This window comes from Rhipicephalus sanguineus, chromosome 1 (assembly GCF_013339695.2).
Source record: "Rhipicephalus sanguineus isolate Rsan-2018 chromosome 1, BIME_Rsan_1.4, whole genome shotgun sequence".
NCBI lineage: Eukaryota > Metazoa > Arthropoda > Arachnida > Ixodida > Ixodidae > Rhipicephalus > Rhipicephalus sanguineus.
Window position 1 is genome coordinate 135,146,942 of NC_051176.1, and position 17,784 is coordinate 135,164,725.

The 17,784-nt window shown below is 43.6% G+C and overlaps 1 protein-coding gene across 9 annotated transcripts in view; it reads left to right on the forward strand.

The window, feature by feature from the left end:
• The window catches only part of LOC119398702 (uncharacterized), a 119,118-nt gene that overhangs the window by 75,914 nt on the left and 25,420 nt on the right, over positions 1–17,784 (forward strand). For 7 of the 9 annotated variants that reach the window (XM_049416610.1, XM_049416612.1, XM_049416632.1 and 4 more), the window contains 6 exons: positions 821–986; positions 5,644–5,759; positions 6,365–6,530; positions 12,665–12,747; positions 15,605–15,785; positions 16,749–16,903. In XM_049416610.1, coding sequence (XP_049272567.1) covers positions 821–986; positions 5,644–5,759; positions 6,365–6,530; positions 12,665–12,747; positions 15,605–15,785; positions 16,749–16,903 — 867 coding nt within the window. The remainder of the gene's footprint in view (positions 1–820; positions 987–5,643; positions 5,760–6,364; positions 6,531–12,664; positions 12,748–15,604; positions 15,786–16,748; positions 16,904–17,784) is intronic. The other 2 variants (XM_049416623.1, XM_049416635.1) reach the window with 1 other exon arrangement.

A 17,784-nucleotide genomic window follows, 5' to 3' on the forward strand; every position in this document is an offset into this window, starting at 1 on the left:
TTCTGTGAGACAGGCTCATCCAGTTTAATGTCTTAAATGCCCATGTTGAAAGAATGTTACTGCTTTTGTCCAATACTAGTACTTTCCTACCTGCTGCTGTAAATATTACTATAAAGGGGACAGTAATAGGGTTCGAATGATGGGAGTACTTTATACAAAGCTACATGGTACACTGCAAGCCATGAGTTCCCACAATGCATCTGTGACGCGTCTTCCGTATGCTAACAAAGGCCTTGCAACAAATACCTCAGCCATGCAGTGGCTGTGTTTTCTGTTATTTATCTTGGGTTTATACCGAGAAAATTGAATGAGGACAAAGGAAAGACTGGGATGACTGCAGTTCTTATTTTTTCTTTGTCCACATCCAGCTTTTACACTGTACGCCTAAGGTTATGTAGTATCACCAACTAGCTTATCAGCCACCCTGCTAAGTCGGTCACTAAGCTTCAAAAGCAGGTTGAAAACCTATGGTTGTTTCATTTGTGTCACCCTGCAAGACAGTGACAATATGATTGTTCCCTTTTGACAGTGCTTAGAGAAGCTTCTATAACTACCACAGTAATCAGCAGTCTGTCTTGGAATGTGCAAAACTGACTGCCAAAATAGTTGCCAGTTCGGAGGTCATAGCTTTTACTTTGTTGACGGCCAACCATGTTTGTCACTTTTTCTGCTCTTTCCTTGTTTTATGAAAGAAAAATGTCTTACTTTTACAGTCTTCAGGCTATTTACTAAATTTGCTGGTGCTACCCTGTCCACGCCTTCTGTTTGTCATTTTATGGTATGACTGGCAATGTTCTCTTTGTGTTTGTTGGTGTCGCAGGAGGAAGTGAAGAAGCTTTTGGACAAGGTGTGCTCTGTACTGCCGGAATCTTTGAGACAGACGTGCACAGACACAGTCAACACCTACTATGACCAGCTGGTGCAGCTCATCGTACAGGGATTTACACCTGAAGAAATCTGCGAAGAGCTTGGCCTGTGCACTTCTGGTGAGCCTGTTTTTCTTGTTGGTTGTCCAGTCTTTGTGTGTTTATTCAGTTTATTTTTATATTTATTTGGTACTGGGCCAGGGGCATGACTAGAGTGAAGTGGAGTAGAAAAAAGGTTATCAAGAAAAGGCATAATAAGCAACAGTAACTTGGAGGATGCTTAAGCTTCACCTTCAAGAGTGGAACATGATAGATTAATTGGGCCCTGTTTGCATCGCCTTCTCATTTGCTTGACATGCTTTGCTTCTTGGAGGGCACCTCAACTATACTGCGAGGCAAGGAACATCTGTACGCTTAACATTGGCCGTTTTAAACTCTCCTAGAATGCCTACTACAAGTACAGTTGCAAGGTGCCCACTATGCCATACAATGAAACCTCGTTAGTTGAAAGTCACTGGTACTGCGAAAAATCTGTGATTTAAGTGAGTTTTCGAATGAACGAAACGTACAAAAAGCGGGATGCAAGGAGCTTTGAATTCCTGAAAGTAATCAGAGATGGTCGTTTGCTGTGCCTGCGAGTTTGTGGCTCCAAGGATTATGTTGTTCAGCAATACCCGGTCCCAATTTTGCCGCAAACACGGGGTAACGGTGAGCCTCGCTGCTAGCTCAAAAAAAGAGAGAGAGAATGTGGTCTCGTGGTCAGCTGAAATGCGCACCTGCGGAAAAGATGTGCTTCACTGCAATACAGTGGTGAGATGCGGGCAGCATGTCGCCTGAGCCTCTTAGACCTGTGCATAAAAACTTTACTGGTTTATATAGAGAAATATAGATGGATTTCCCCTTTTAAGTTTTTTAAGGGTTTGCGTGTTCCTATTAGATTTGTATACTCCATGGAGACCTGTTTGGTAATAGTAAAAATCAAATCATTGGCTTGCCTGTACATTGCATGGTTGCTTTGTTTAATGCTGCACCTTTTTTTTTCTTGGCCTTCTTTAGGTTCCACAGTGTTTTTGTGTGCTTATGAAGGCATGTGCCCAATGGTCTGGGGCTTTGCATTATTTGTTTAACTCTCCACAATAATTATTTGTGCTTGTCTCTGTGTTGCAGTGACATAACCTTGCATTTCCTTTGGTACTCATGTTTATACCTTGTTCCAACAATGGCCGTCTTTTCTTTCTTTCAACAATGGCTGTCTGATTTTGTTAATTGCACTCCATGTAACTTGATTTTTACTTCGTCAGTTCAATCTGTACTGAAAGCTGCTGTCAGTGCTCGTGCATGACATCTTAGTTTGGTTTGTGGTATTGAAATCTACGTAACTATGGTATCAACACTAATTGTGACTCGTTTGGCTGAAGTCTCTGCTTTGGTGGCACTAGATGGACATTGGATGCATCTCTTGCCAAATTTTCCACTTTCCAAGAATATAAGCAGGCCACAATGAATGTGCTTTATGTTTATCAAATATTAACATGTACCTTTTAACCAGGAAAATAAGCCTGAGCCTTGCCTTTGTTTCATTTGGGTACTTATATCAAAATTTTGTTTGCAGTAGCGGTAACAGCCAGGGGTACTTATAGGTCTTTTGAAACTCTTGAAAATCCTTGGAGTTGAAAAGTATGTTTTCAAGACCCTTGAAAGTCCAGGAATTTTTTATTCCCCCTTGAAAACCCTTTGAATTTCGTGAGTGTGCAATCATGAGAGGGGTTTAAAGATTACCTAACAGCTTTCAATAGTGGATCAGCATGGACCAGGCATACTCCCAATTCAGAAAAAAATGATACAGTCAAATTGATATTATGTATCACATCTGGAAATTCCAACGTATAGTTTGATATATTGGTAATTAAATATCTGAGAATTAAGGTGCAGGTAACATGCTGCATTGCACGACTTTCTTACTGCTGTTTGTATGCTTCACCATTGTGTACGTCTATGTCGCACTGCAACATATTAAATTGAATTTGTCATTATGGAGTGAAAATGAAGCCCTTGCTTTGTAGCTTGATGTGCACAACCTTGCTGATTTATCCTCCACGGCATTTAATTAGCTTCTGGTTCAATGCCTTGTTTGGCTGCATACATAAAAAACAGTGCCGTTTTGTCGAATGTTTCCAGTGACTCAAGAAGTGATTGCAGTACTGTTTCTCCAACTGTACTGCAGTCACCTCTCGACAGATGTTCACTTGCAGAGGTGCAGCGTTGATATAGAAGGTGGCAGTGAACAATTTTGACATGCATAGTAGCTATACATTTGCATGGCATTCCCAAGGGGTATTACTACTGTTTGATATACACTCAAACCTCGTTATAACGAACACGGATATAACGAATTATCGGTTATAACGAAGTAAATGAAGAATAGTCTTGTAATAGCTACAGTGTTACAAATAAAAGTTTATAACGAATTTTCGGCTATAACGAAGTTATTTTCGTGGCAGATGCAACTTTGTTATAATGAGGTTTGAGTGTATACATGACTGTTCTATATGCCCATGTTCAGTATATCTGAGTTTGACTGTACTATGAGAATTTAAAACCTCTACGGGTACATTTGCAGAACCGGAAAATCCCTCAGTCAAAGAGAGTGAGAAGCACCATTGCTCAGTGCTGGTTTCTTTCTCCTGTTTGTGATGTTTTTCTCGGGCCTCATCCTATCACTTGCAGGGTTTCCTGGTGGAAAATGGGAAAGGTAGCCAAAAAAAATCCTAAAAAGTAGCCACAAAAGTAGCCAAGTTTGACCAGAGGCAGAAGTGTGACCAAAAAAGAGACCACATTACGTAAAAATGTTACATCAACTTTATTGTGTTACTGTAAGCATGCTGTCACAGCCTGAGCTGCTTTTAGTAAATTTAAGAATACAGAAAAAACATTATGGAATGCATATCAATGATTGAGGAAACCAGCACTTTGATTAACATAACTAAATGGTTACTGCACACTAAATTATCACACGATTGAAATCACAGCTGCAGTTCAGGTGTAAATGTTTGAGAGTTAATTTTAACTCATTTCTGGAGGGATATCTAGGCTGAAACTGGTGAAATTTCTCAGTCGCTGTCCGAACTTTATCCTTAGAATCCAGACTGGGAGGCTGTCAGATGTCTAAGGTCAGTTTTAGTGAAAGTTGTCACTGAGAAAACTCGCTTGGCGTGCGCATTTGACCTTGGCAGGACAAGAAGCTTTAGTGCTCCCTCTGAAAGATATGCCATTGGTTTTCTGCTGGACGACTCTTTTTAATTGTGTATGTTCGGCCAGATATCTACAACTGGTTTACACATGCTGATCCCTTCGACTGTAACATCGTACTAGCTCCCATTCCAGCTGGAACTGCCTACATAAAGACTTTTGGATCCTTTGGATGAAATGAAAGCGCCCATGTTGGATTGGCGATGATGATGGACATGCTTGAAAAGACCTAAAGTGCCGTGGTCGTGGGGTGCGACAAATATTCGCTGAAGTTGCTGCATAATATGAGCTCCACATCTTTCTATCCATTTTTTCTATAGGCCAGGTACTTCAGAAGTAGACAAAAAAGCAGCCAAGCAGCCAAGGCAGATTTTTTCCTGCCAATAGCCAGAACTAGCCAATTTGGCACAAGTAGCCAGATCTGGCTACCATGATCACTTGTTTCACTTCCCCACCCGTCAATTTTCCTTCTCCTCCTACTTTTTCTCTAGGCATATCTCGTGGGCACTCCATGCCAAAACCTCCATTACTTCTGGTGCTTTTTTTTTGTCTTTTTGTCAAGCAAGCAGTGGACAGAGCTGAAGTTTCTTTGACTTGTGGCAATGTTTGTTTGTTGAAAGCTACTTGAAAAGGCAAAGTGTGAGAATTCACCATTACAAGAAAATCCTGGCAAGGTTGAATATTTCCAACATAGTTTTTGTGTGTCTAGTACTTTGGAAACATTGCTATTCTAAAGATGTGCTACGTGGGATGCCACTCTGCACCATTGACAGGGTCTGTAGCTTGGACAGGATCTTGAAAGTGCTTGAATACCCTTGAATTTTCATCTCTGCAACCTGTGCAAATCATTGATGTATCCGTCAACAGGTTGAGGATGATTCGTTGTATGTTTATCTTGACTTCAACTCAGTAAGACAGAGCAGTTAAGCATGTGAGCACCATTTCTCTAATGCAGTAGTTAGGTATGGTGTTTGGGCCATGCTGACTTAAGACTACAATTCTCTTAAGGGCTTTCCTGCTTCATAGCCTTCATTTTATAAAGAAAATTATTATGCCTTGAGTACTGGATGATTTCAATTCTGCCATGTAGCTTGCCCTCTAAAGCTATTCCTTCGTTTAGCAAAATTTGTTTAATTAATAGTATAAGAACATCTTGTGCAAATTCTCATCACGTCTGCCTTTGCTATGTAGCCCAATTAGTAAAATTTTTCTTGAATAGCTTATCTCGGTAATCTTGACAGTGGTTGACAAGACATGCCGTATGTTACACAGTTATTGCTTGTAATTATGTCACCCTAATCATGATCCTCAGTTTTACGAACTGAATCTACCGTAATAGTATCAATCATAAAGAAAAAGACAACGAAGCATGTGACCACACGGCCAGCATTGGTGCCTTCTCCAAGATCGGCCTCCCACAACCTGTTCCGCTGTATTGCTTGTGAAATCTGTTCAGTTTTGGTAGATTTCATGCTGGATCTAGTGTCTGTAAAAATTTTGTTGATATAGTGTCTTGTTTGGATTTCAGCCTTGAAGAAGCCTGTTGCAACCAGACCTGCCAAAGTTGCCAACGATGAAGAGTGCACATACTGTACAACAATAGTCCAGTATGTGTATGATGCTCTTCAGGACGAGAAAACTGAGGTAGGGACATATTATTGCAGCAAATCTGGCATTGACAGAATTAGTTTGGGTTATCTTACTAGCAGTTCTCCTGCTGAATTGTTTAAGGGATGACAAACATCTTTTGCCTTTAACCAAGCTAGCATAGCTATTTTTTAAAAATATCAGTTCAAAATTCATTGTTTCTTGAAATGATGCCACACTATGCACATTATTTTTTTGCAGTTCCACTGTAACATATATGTATACAATATAGTTGAATTATAAATTTGATGTTCAGGTCCACCTTATTTTGGAGTATGCGTGTGCTTTTAACTTTTGTTATTAACTGGGATTTCCTACATTTTCTTTTCTTTTTTTACAGTATGTGCCTGTTTCAGAGCACACTTGCAGGCCTATTTAAAATTCCTTTGTCTAATATGCATTTTTTTTTGCTGTTACTTTGATATTTTTTCACCTGGGCTGAAATTACTACCAGATAGTTGCAAAATTTTATTGCACCTGTGTTTTGAGGAACCCTCCCCTCCCCACTTTTCTTTAGCTTGTACATTACTGTGCTTTGGTAATGCTTTGGTAGTGACACTGCTCACACTGATAGTTTTGTGACCCCTTTCTGCTCCTTTTAGGAGGAGATCAAGGAAGTGCTAGATGAAGTCTGCAACCTTTTCCACGGAGATAGGCGGCAACAGTGTGTTAACATGGTCAACACATATTTTGAGATTATTGTAGCGCTCGTACTTCAGGACTTCACTCCTCAGCAAATATGCGAGACAATCGGAATGTGCCAATCATGTGAGTACAGATTTCTCTGAGCAAGTTGACGTGCTGTGTGTGTGACCACGTATATTTTCTTGATTCGTACCCGCTGTGGTATTTAGTAGGTGAGGTATCGCACTGCTAAGCTCAAGGACATGGGTTCAATTCCCAGCCACGGTGGCCACATTTTGATGGGGGTGAAATGCAAGAACACGTGTCTACTTTCTGCAAAGACTGTGATATAGTTTGACCCTTTCACTTAGAAGTGCTGAAGATTGGAAAAAAAAGAGAGTACATGGAATCACTAAAGTATCAAAAGGCACCCACACCTTGAAATAAATGAGATTCCACGTGCTTCACAGTGACAATACTACTTATTTACATATGCATTTACATGCCTGCCCTACATGCCAGAAGGCCCAAAAAATAAAGGCTTAAGCGTTATCTTTGTAAAACGTCGCAACCATGATATAGAGCTTATGAACTGTGCTGTCATAAGTTGAAAGGCACGTCCTATCTTGGCGGCTTCCATTTGGATGCAAACGGACGTCGCAGGTAGCAGTATGGTGGTTTTGGCACGTAAAACCCTAGGAATTAGTTTCTTGGTTCATGTTACCAGCACAAAATAAAATGGGATGCAAAGGGTAAACACTGACGCTGCATATGCTGTATACAAGTGAAGTTTGCTTAACACCGGGCTGCGTGTTTGACAACCGTATGCTACAGAACGCAGGAGAGAGAGGGGAGATCGAGGGAGACGCCCATGTCGTCTGCTCTGGCGTTTATTGGCTGCCGCTACCGCGAACGCCATTTCCGCTTTGCCAGCAGCCGAGGCGGCGGGCATGCCGACGTTGGTGGTTGACGCAGTTGACGCGCAACTGAGAGCCGCTGTTGTGTGGTGTTTTGTGAATACGCCAGTGATCAGATTGCGTTTGGGTTGTTTCCAAACTACTGAAGCCGTAAGAAAACAGTGTCGGGCTGACTGCGTAGATAGACGGCAGCTGCGCACGCATCGCGTAACGACGAGTAGTAGACGTCCAAGACTTGCGCGTTGGAGCGAGACGTACGCTGAGGCCGCACGTTTGTTTGCCGCTAATATCAAAGCTCGCTTTTTCCCGTAACCTCCGCAGCATGTACGTCGCGCGTGTTTAAAGCATGTCAAGTTTTAGCCCGTTCAGCTTATTTACCTGTTGCAGGTACGGCCCTACGTTGCCGTTGATGTTTTGAGCAGTTTCGAGGCTACCGACGGCTACGCGTTTGATGCATAACGATTGCACCTGATATTTTTAACGATTAAGTGCTCGTTGGAGCACCAAATCAGCTTTTTACCTGCAGCGAGACCGGTCCAAAAATGTGCAATGTTGTTCAATCACTGTGTATTTCATGTTTTAAAATAAACTGCCTTGCAACTTGGCATTGCTGTGATCGTTCGTGACATCTGCCGTAGTCTTGCTAACTTTGTGAAGCGATCATTCTACGTAATACTGCGACTGTATAGCTTGCAGGTGACCGCGGTAACATAAGCAAAATGAGAGAGAATTGAGGTAGTTGTTATCTGAGCCAGGGAAAATAAAAGCTAATTTTGACAACATACAAGACACAGAGGATAACATGTGGGTGGCTCTTTTCACACAGCTACATCACTGGAGTGATGGTACTCAGCTGTGAACACAGTGGCTTCCAACTAAACACGGTGTGATGATACAGCATCAGATACGAAATTATGTCGAACATAAAGTGAGAGCTCACTGATGGACCATGATTAATACTATATGACAGCTGAAGAGTGCATGAAAAGCAGTCTTGTTCGTGATGCTAAAGCTTTATATACTGAGGCAAGAGCAGAGATTATCAGCCACCAACCTAGCGGCTGACAATGTTAACAAAAGTTTTCGCTTCGCCTTGTGTTCTACGTCGTCCGTAGGTTCGTTGGTAAGTCCTCGTCGCCATGTCAGGGGTTGAGGCGCATGATGACACGACTGATTGAATGGAAAACAACAGGTTTAATAAGGATTCAAACAGATTACATGACTGATTCTTCGTGAGCGCGGCTTCCCGCTTCTAGAGTGTACTTTCGAACTCTCGACGGTTCTCTCTTGTCGCCTCCTTGCGGCCGCTGTCACAAGCCGCTACTAGTTCCACAACATTGCGATAGGTGGCGCTAGCTGTCCGTAGTGGATGTAATTGCCTAATAGTATGGTGTAGTGCGCTGCTGCCGTCTAACTACGCACTGTTTACTTACGGCTTCAGTAGTTTGGAAACAACTCGAACCGCAATCCTGATCACAGGCGTATTCACAAAACACCACACACAGCTGTAGCGTGGCTACTACAGAACACTGTAGTGGCTGCCCTAACAGCGGCTCTCAGTTGCTCCTCACCCGCCATTTACTGCGAGGCGTAAGCCGCTGTGCGAAATATTTCAACCAAAGCGGAAATGGCGTTCGCGCCACCGCTAGCCAATGAACGCCAGAGCAGACGACATGGGCGTCTCCCCATGGTCTCCTCTCTCTCTCCTGCGTTCTGTAGCATACGCTTGTCAAACACGCCACCGGGCTACACCAGACAAGAGCCGTAACAGAGGAAACAGTTAAACCTCAATATAATGAAGTTGCTAAAACCTGCACTTTACATCATTATACAGTAGAACCCCGCTGATACGTTTTTGAAGGGACCGTAAGAAATAAACGTAAGAGACGGGAAACGTAAGAGCCGAAAAACAGGAAAAACGGCAAAATATTTAGTGGTACAGAATTTTATTTCAATTCTTACGAGCAGCACGAAAATTGGCGCGCTCAGCCGCGATCTAGTCGATGGATAGAAACGCGGAGCTTAGGACGGCCTCATCCACAGAAATGTAATCAACGTATGTGATTTTTTTAACACCAACAGCTGTAGGCATGAAAGAACTAAGCACACGCAATCACGACCGGCGCAGCGAGTCCGACCGCGAACCGCACGCACGACCATGCGAGCTCCAACCAGCTCGAACACCTCCCGTTCTCCGACAAATAACGATGATGATGAGTCTACGCCAACGCGATGGCAGAAGTGAATGCCAATCTCGAAGGCCTTGCTTTCGCAAGCAATGACGTCATACACGCCATGTTTGTGCAATACAAATCTCAAAGTCTATGCTTTTGTCAATAGTAAATGCCAATCTCGAAGGCCTTGCTTTCGCGAGCAGTTACGTCATAGACGCCATATTTGCAATTTGAATCTCGAAGGCCATGCTTTTGTTTGCAACAATTGAAAGATTCTGTTGCTTGCGCCTTTCATGCGGCTAATATTACGGTCAAACGAGGCCAAGCTGCGTGAAAATGCACCATGGCCGCTCTCTTTGGTAGTCACTCGGTCGGCTCCGAGCGCACTTCGCGACGTATCATACGGGAACGGTCCGACAGTTACGACGTAACAGCGGGGTTCCCAATACATTGTATCCTATGGGAGCTATGCCGGGACCGGCGGAAAACGACGTAACAGACGGGAAAACGCAGCAGTGAGGAACGTAACAGCGGGGTTCTACTGTATATATGAAAGCTTTGTTAAGTTCAAATTCTACCTTTTATGCAAAATATAGTTGCCAAGGAATTTTTGCCTTGAATAATGTAAAAAAAAAAATTGGTTGAACTGGAGATCTGGCAACCAGGAATCGATGATGCCATGCCGGTGAAGTCCTCTTCACAGTGGCCTTATGTCACTCAGAAAATGAAAGCAATACAGGTCCAACGCACTGTGGTAATAGAGGTTAAGCAAAGCTATCATACCTATTCTACCACTGCTTCTCGTCATCAAAACCTTGGGTCTTGTCCAGAGTGGTGTTATTATGTTCACTGAACCGAACCACTTGCTCTCCACTCACTCCGATGAGCACACACCATGGAAAACTGACACCATGAAAGTGCACTACAGACAGCTGCATGCAGCACCTAACCTTGAGGTTATGCTGAGAAGCTGCATGTTCCGAGTCATGTGTTACTTCTGGAGAGTGAAAATAGTGGCATTATTTTTTCAATTTTGGTATTAAAAAGTGTATTTCAAAATGCTTCATGATCCGCTTGTATTTCACATGTCAAATATCCCGCGAATTTTGCTGTGTCTATGCTGTCTATACTATAAATAAAATAAATAAATAAATAAAAAGGCACTCAATTTCTAATATTTAAATTTTCATCATGCTTGAGCATAACCTGGGGTGTAGCCAGGATTTTATTGCAAGGAAGTTTGAACACCACCATCCTCGCCGCCAAAACCCTTCCCTCCCATGGCTAAGCTGATCAGCACTGTGCCCGTTATCACTTCTTTCTTATCATTTGCCTGTTGTGAACACTTCATTTGCAGTTTTCATAATTGAATAGTTTTGCATTTGCTTCTATAGACTACTGCTCCAAAAGCTGCTCCAAAGTGACCTGGGCCAGTAGCATCACTGTGTTCAACTTTTTATAATTTCGTATCCATAGAACACGTTGTATTTTTAACCTCAATTTAACAAAGCATGCTTATCTGCAATTTCAATATATAACGAAGTTTCACTGCTGCTGCAAAGGAAGTCAGAGGCAATAAATTTAAACTTTTGCTGGTGTCAGTGGCCAAATGGTTGTTGCTGGCCATTTTTGTGAATGATTTTTTTTTAAATATCATACCGTGCAACAGAGCACCCACCAAAGCAGAGCAGCATCTTTTCTGGCAGTGTCTAGGTGGGGTGAGAGAAGGAGGTACACCCGTGAGCAAAAGTATACGGACCACAGGAGCACGTGCTGAAGTTGCGCTGTGCGCCATCTAGTGGCCAACCGTCTGCAGTTGAGAGCATAGGTCTGGCCGCGCAATCACCAGAGCAATGCTCTCAACAACAGACAGCTCGCCACTAGATGGAGCTAACCGGAACTTCAGCACGCGCTCCCGTGGTCCGTATACTTTTGCTCACGGGTGTACCTGAATGTAGCATGTATATTATGAGCATAGCACATCACATTGCACACCCTACAATCGGCATAGTCTCATATGTTGTGTGTCTCTTACTTTTTTTTTTCGGTGTGTGGCCTGATGCAACAAGATTTAAGTAGCCAACCAATTTTTTGAAGCTGCTTGCATTTACTTGTCACTTGTCGCATCGCTACTAACCCTATGATATTATTTGAATTGGACTGACTTACAAGGTTTCTGTAAAGCGAATGCATAATGGCTGCTGAAATTCACGACGCCAAAATGGGTATTGCTAGATTGTCTGCATATAATGCATGCAAAATATTGCAAAAAAGAAGATATGGCCGCAATGAAGAAATGTGCCGTAATTCACATAGCCTTCTTCCTTTCATGCAATTTGGCTGAAGCTCTTTTTTGACCTTGCATGTTCATCAGATTGGGTGGGGCAGCAAGGGGTCGATTTCAGTGAATATACATTATTGATGTCGTGCCACTCGGGGCAACACCTGAGGTTTTGATGGCAATCCGCAGTGACAGAACAGGTGCGACGGCTTTGCTTGCATCAATTACCATAATGCATTGAACTTGAGTTTCTTCTTGCTCTATAGTACACATGTTTTATGGCTGCTGTGAAGAACACTTCACTGGCACAGCATCAAGTCGAAGTCACCAAACCTGGGGCTCAACAAGATCGTTTTAATGTTGTTGAAGTTAGTTGTCTTTTTCCACAAAATTCAAAGATTTTTGTGGCACCTTCTGTATAAAAAAAGTCCCTTGACAATTAATACATACTTTGCATAAAGGGTTGAACTTTAATGTAACGAAGTTTACTATATACCGACGTAAATTATCAATTTTACAGGCTTTTCTTATATAGAGTTTTCACTGCAATAAGAGAATAAAAATTTTGTCTAACAAATATATACTTGTTGTGGACAAGCAGTACAGAAACTTACTTTCCAATGAAACTTTTTTTGCGGTCTGTATATAGTAGATGTGTATGAAGAACTACTTATTTTAGACCAGGATTTGCCCTGTAGAGTGTAGTCTGGAAGCTGTGGTGTTATGAGCAACCATATGAGTTTAGTGTTGTGGCAGCTGTAATTTCTAAGAGTGTGCATCACTTTCTTTGAAGCAGGGAGCTTTTATGTTGTCGTAAACTGTGAACATTCAGTCTTGTTAATTACTTGTAATCCTTCAAGTCAATGTATTTTCTAACTTAGTGTTTTCTTTAATCTTCTCTTGTAGCTACTGGAAGAGATATCGAGTGCACCTTCTGCCAGTATGCTCTTCACTTCATCCAGAATGAGCTTGTGGAAAATAACACTGAGGTGACTTCCTCTATTTTTACACACATCTCTAGACTGAGGTGCTGTGCTTTGGCCTACTAGCTGTAGTTTAAAGAAGCCCTGCAACACTTTTTGAATGTAGATACTAGTCCGAAAATGTCAATCTTGTCAAGGCTGCTGTGAACATGTGAACCAAATATTATTCAACTACATGCAACATTTTGTTTCATACAGCCAAAAATTGCTTGCTTTCCCCTTGGCAAACTATGCAGCAAGCAGGCGACTGACAGTGTAAAAGGTGGCACTGACACAGGCATTGGCTGATATTAGTGTGTGTGTGTGTGTGTGCATGTGTGTGTGTATAATATATGTGTGTATGTATGTATGTGTGTATAATGTATGTATAATGAGTAAGTTCAGTGGGGTCCGCTGCTGTGGTGTAGCAGTTCCGGTGCTCAGCTGCTGACCCAAAGGTCGCAGGTTCGATCCCGGCTGCAGCAGTCGCATTTCGATGGAGGCCAAATGCTAGAGGCCCGTGTACTGTGCGATGTCAGTGCATGTTAAAGAACACCAGATGGTCAAAATTTCTGGAGTCCTCCACTACGGCATGCCTCATAATCCTATCTTGATTTTAGCAAGTAAAACCCCAGATACTATTATTATTGAAGTTCAGTGGGTCCAGTACGTACAAGAAAAGAAGCGGGTACACGTATGAGTATAGCAGTGCTAGATTACCCATGACCCGCCACGATTAAGCAGTTGCTAGCTTTTCTGAGGCTTGTTTGTCATTGTAAGAGTTTCATCCTACACTTCTCATTGACAGTGTGTACACTGATGGCTCTATTGAAGAAGAATGAGCCATGGCAGTGGGCAGAGTGCCAAGAGCAGGTTTTCACTGCAGTCAGGCATTCCTTAGCACAGGAGGAAGTTACAAGATGTCCAGATCTAAATGTACGCTTTGTGGTCGAAAGTGAGGCAAGTGTCACTGACATTGCTGCTGTGCTACTGCAGACTGGCCGTGATCGACTGCAGCCAGTTTCCTTCATTATCAGAGTTCTTACAGACACTGAAAGCCATTATACTGTATAGGAGTGGGAGTGCCTTGCTCGAGCAGGAACTGCGAACTTTGATGAAACGGGCGCAGTCACACACTGAGAGATCAAATACCTTGACAGAGATAAGCAGGTGGCTCATACCTTTGTACGTGCTGTGCTCTCACTGCTTACTTTGCCTTGAAGCGATAGACGGCACAAAGGTCACTTCGCTCAGTACAGTGGCTGTGTGTTCCTTTATGGTAGTTTTGTAGAGTTATGTCACATTGGATCCTATAGGAATTGGCTGCTAGCCTTACTTTGTATAACTTTCCAGTTTGCTGCTACAGTGCAGTCCGCTTATAACGATATCGAGAAAAACTAAAAATATGATCGTTATAACCGGTGATCGCTATATCAGGACTGCCGTCAAAAAAAAAAAAAAAAAGAACGCGGGACGTATACCTCTGTAGCTCCGATCCCGAATTTACCACTTGCACAAAAGAATAGATGTTCTAGAAAGCAGGATGTTAAAAACAAAGTTTTATTTGAAGCTCCTACGAGAGTGTCAAGCTTTAGGCGCACCTAAATAGTCTCAACATGGTCTAAAGAAGTATCCGTGCGCCATTGCATGATGTACGAATGGTGCGTGCCGTTAACCACCACGGCGGCAAGAGCGCACAACACGCAAGCACCACAAAAACTGCACACGCCGGCCAAAGCTCGGTTCATGTAACGGAACGTCGCGAAACTTCATATCAAGGCCGGCGACTAGGACGAGCTCCTGTACGGCGGCGGCGGAGCACAGCTGACATAACGACCACTCCGATAAGTATCAAGAGCGAACAATGACCCGCCAACCACAACGGGAGACTTGCAGCTGTCCGCCAAGCATAGCGTGCCTGCACAGCCAGCCTGATGCCTGTGCTAAACACTCGCTTCGTGCTACAACGGAACTTTCGAGGAATTGAAAACTAGCATCGCGGCGCGCGCGCGACCGGCGCGGGGCGCACAGCTTTGTCGGCACGGAGGCACGGAGGCGGGCCCGGCAGGCTGCTATTGGCTGCTTTAACTTTGAATCTCCATCGACTCTAGCGCCAATTTCGCCTTCAGTTACCGCCCCTTTCAAGCGGCCGCTAAACTAGCAAATTATTCAAGATGGCGTCGGTGACGTAATCATGACGTAATTCTTTGGGACGCTGGAGCGGCGCGCCAACTTGCTTTTCGCCTTTTTTTTTTTTCTTTTCTTCCTCTCCTTTTGGTGCGATTGTGGGCCACGTGCGAGCGGCGAGGCACAACATACTTTAACAACGTGAAGCGGCTGGCGCCATCTTGTGGCGCGCTGCGCAAGCTCGCGATGGCACTCGGCGCGTGGGCTCCGCGGGCGGGCGGGCGGCGCACACAGCGCTGAAATGGTGGCAGATACGAACTCGCGTAGGTAAACATCTCGCCCCGTCTCGGCATCATTCGTTTCAGGGGAACTTTGGAAACGCAAATGTAACGATTATTATACACAGAAAATGCCGCCCAGACGGCAAATTTTGATCGTTATATCCAATATGCGGCCAATAACATATCGTTATATATATGGTTTTTTTCCTCATAGACTTAATGCATAAAATGACACACATAACTCGACCCATCGTTATAACCGATATATTGTTATATGTGGTATCGTTATAAGTGGACTGCACTGTATCACATTCATTGCTTCGCTCTTGCAGCGAAACTGTGACTTTTTCATATATACATAGAATTTTACCAGGCTTCCTAGCATGCAACTAACCATTTTTAAAGCTTCTCTCGTCATGACGTGCATGAATTTCGCCTGCTGAAAGACCAGCTTCATGTCTTTATTTTTGTTTCAGGCCCGAGTGGAAGCTGTGCTAGACAAATTGTGCAGCAAACTGCCAAACGACTTGGCTAAGGAATGCATGGCATTTGTGGAAGAGTATGGACCAGCCGTCATGGTTCTCCTTGCTCAGGAGATAGATCCCAGCATAGTGTGTGTGGCTATCAAGGTCTGTCCCAAGGACGGGCTTCAGAAACGTAAGTGTTTTCAAAGTTTGACCTCAAATATAGCAGGTAGGGTTTAACCTGTATATGTGGAATTATTCTCGAAAAACCAGCTAGCACGACTTTCTTTCACAGGTGAAGGGCAGGTACACCATAGTTCTACGGTCGGAGCTTACATTTTTTATTAGGTTGCAAGAGAGTATAAAAATTTCTGGTGCGTTGGTGGGTTTTTTTATGCACATTCTGGCAACAGCCTTAAATGGTTGAAATATAAGGTCAACATTTATAAAAACATAGCATCTGTGTAAATCCTGTGAAATGGCAAACTTTTTCATGTTTAAGGATATTTTGTGTACCTTTTTGGTATATTATATGCTGACCTCGTGTATAGTAATCACTCTGTTTTTAGTGTGAGTGGCTGTACCTGGTAAACAAGATGTATATCTTCTTTTATTCAGTGTGCTGCTATTTAACTTGGAAGTGGTGAACACAGATTGAACTAATTACTATTAGACATAACAAAGTTAATATATACCGGAAATGAATATCATGTCAGATGCTGGCTTCATTATAACACGGTTCAACTGTGCTTATAATTGGCATTGGTACTATTGGATCATTGGTACATTTTGGATCAACGTACAATACTATAGGTGGTATGCACTTGACGTCATCCGCGAGGAACGCTAGCGTCGGGGTCGCCATTTTGAAGGTCCACGCTCTCGCTGCACGCGCAAAAAACACGCTACACGTGCTGTTTCCGAGATCTGTACGGCGACTTGGATAACTAGAGACCTCTGGAACACTTCTGCACGCCGACGCACGGAGAGCACAGACTGAGAGTACGAACAGACCTTCAAAATGCCGCTCCGATGGTGTTGCCACCTTGCGGATCAAGGCTCACTGCATACCCCCTATACATGTACATAGCGCTGGCGTTGTGTTTATTTTTCCTTTTGCACATTCTAATTGATAACATTGTCTTTCTCTATTCAGAGTCTGACATGAAGCTGAAGCTGAGTGAGTGTGCCACCTGCAAGGCTGCTACCAGCTATGTTGAGAAAATACTCAAGGACACCAAGAACGACCAGGAGGCTGCCAAACAATTGGCAAATGCTTGTGATCATGCCCCTAAGGCACTTCAGTCTCAGGTAATGGCCGCATTCTACCTGCGTAGTCTATTGTGAAAGGACTTTGGTACTGCAGTCAACTGCCAATTTTTTGGACGGCCGCTTTTCCGGACATGCTCGAAAATTCGGACGCTTTCGCGGCACCGTCACCAGCCCTATCATGGACGTCAATGTATAAGAACGTCCGACATTTCGGACGCTGAAACTCTTCGGCGTCTGATTTTTCAAACTTTCTGCCCAAATTGCAGGCCCGAAAGGCATTAATTGAAAGTTGAAGCCCCCACCTCTGCCACATCTATCATCTCGTAGGTTCGAACCAGCGCTTTCGCAAGTCTATCTGTTTGCAACAGTAGCAGAGCCTACTAGTCAGCTTTGCCGCAATGCTGAAGTGTTATGGGGCGAAGCAGACCAGAAATTCAAAGGGGCCGCTATCACGGCGCCGTGCAGCGATGTCTTTACGGATAAGCAGCGGAAATGCACGGAGGCGTGATGGTGGCAGGTGGCAAACGCGCCAGTGCGGCTTAATCACTGCCAACCCTTACGATAAGCATCTTCAGTAAACTGCTCGGTAGTGCATGTGGCCTAGCCCAGTTGCATGCGTACTGCACGCATTTAATAGGCAAGAATCCAAACGTGCTGCGCCGTCATTCATGCTGCCTTTTTGTGCGAGACCGCTAAGTGCACCGCACAGATGCGTTGCCTTCACGAACGAAACCAGCTCGCCATTGCCGCGCCCGTGTGCAGTCAGGAACGGAGTGGGCATCACGAATCCTTTCATGAAATGCGTGCGTACGGTACAGCAACAGTACAGTGACAGCGTCAGCTTAGTTGGCGATGTGCTGCGCACAACTAGAAACGATCGGCTTCACACGTCAGCAAATGCTGCTTATCGGCAGAGATTC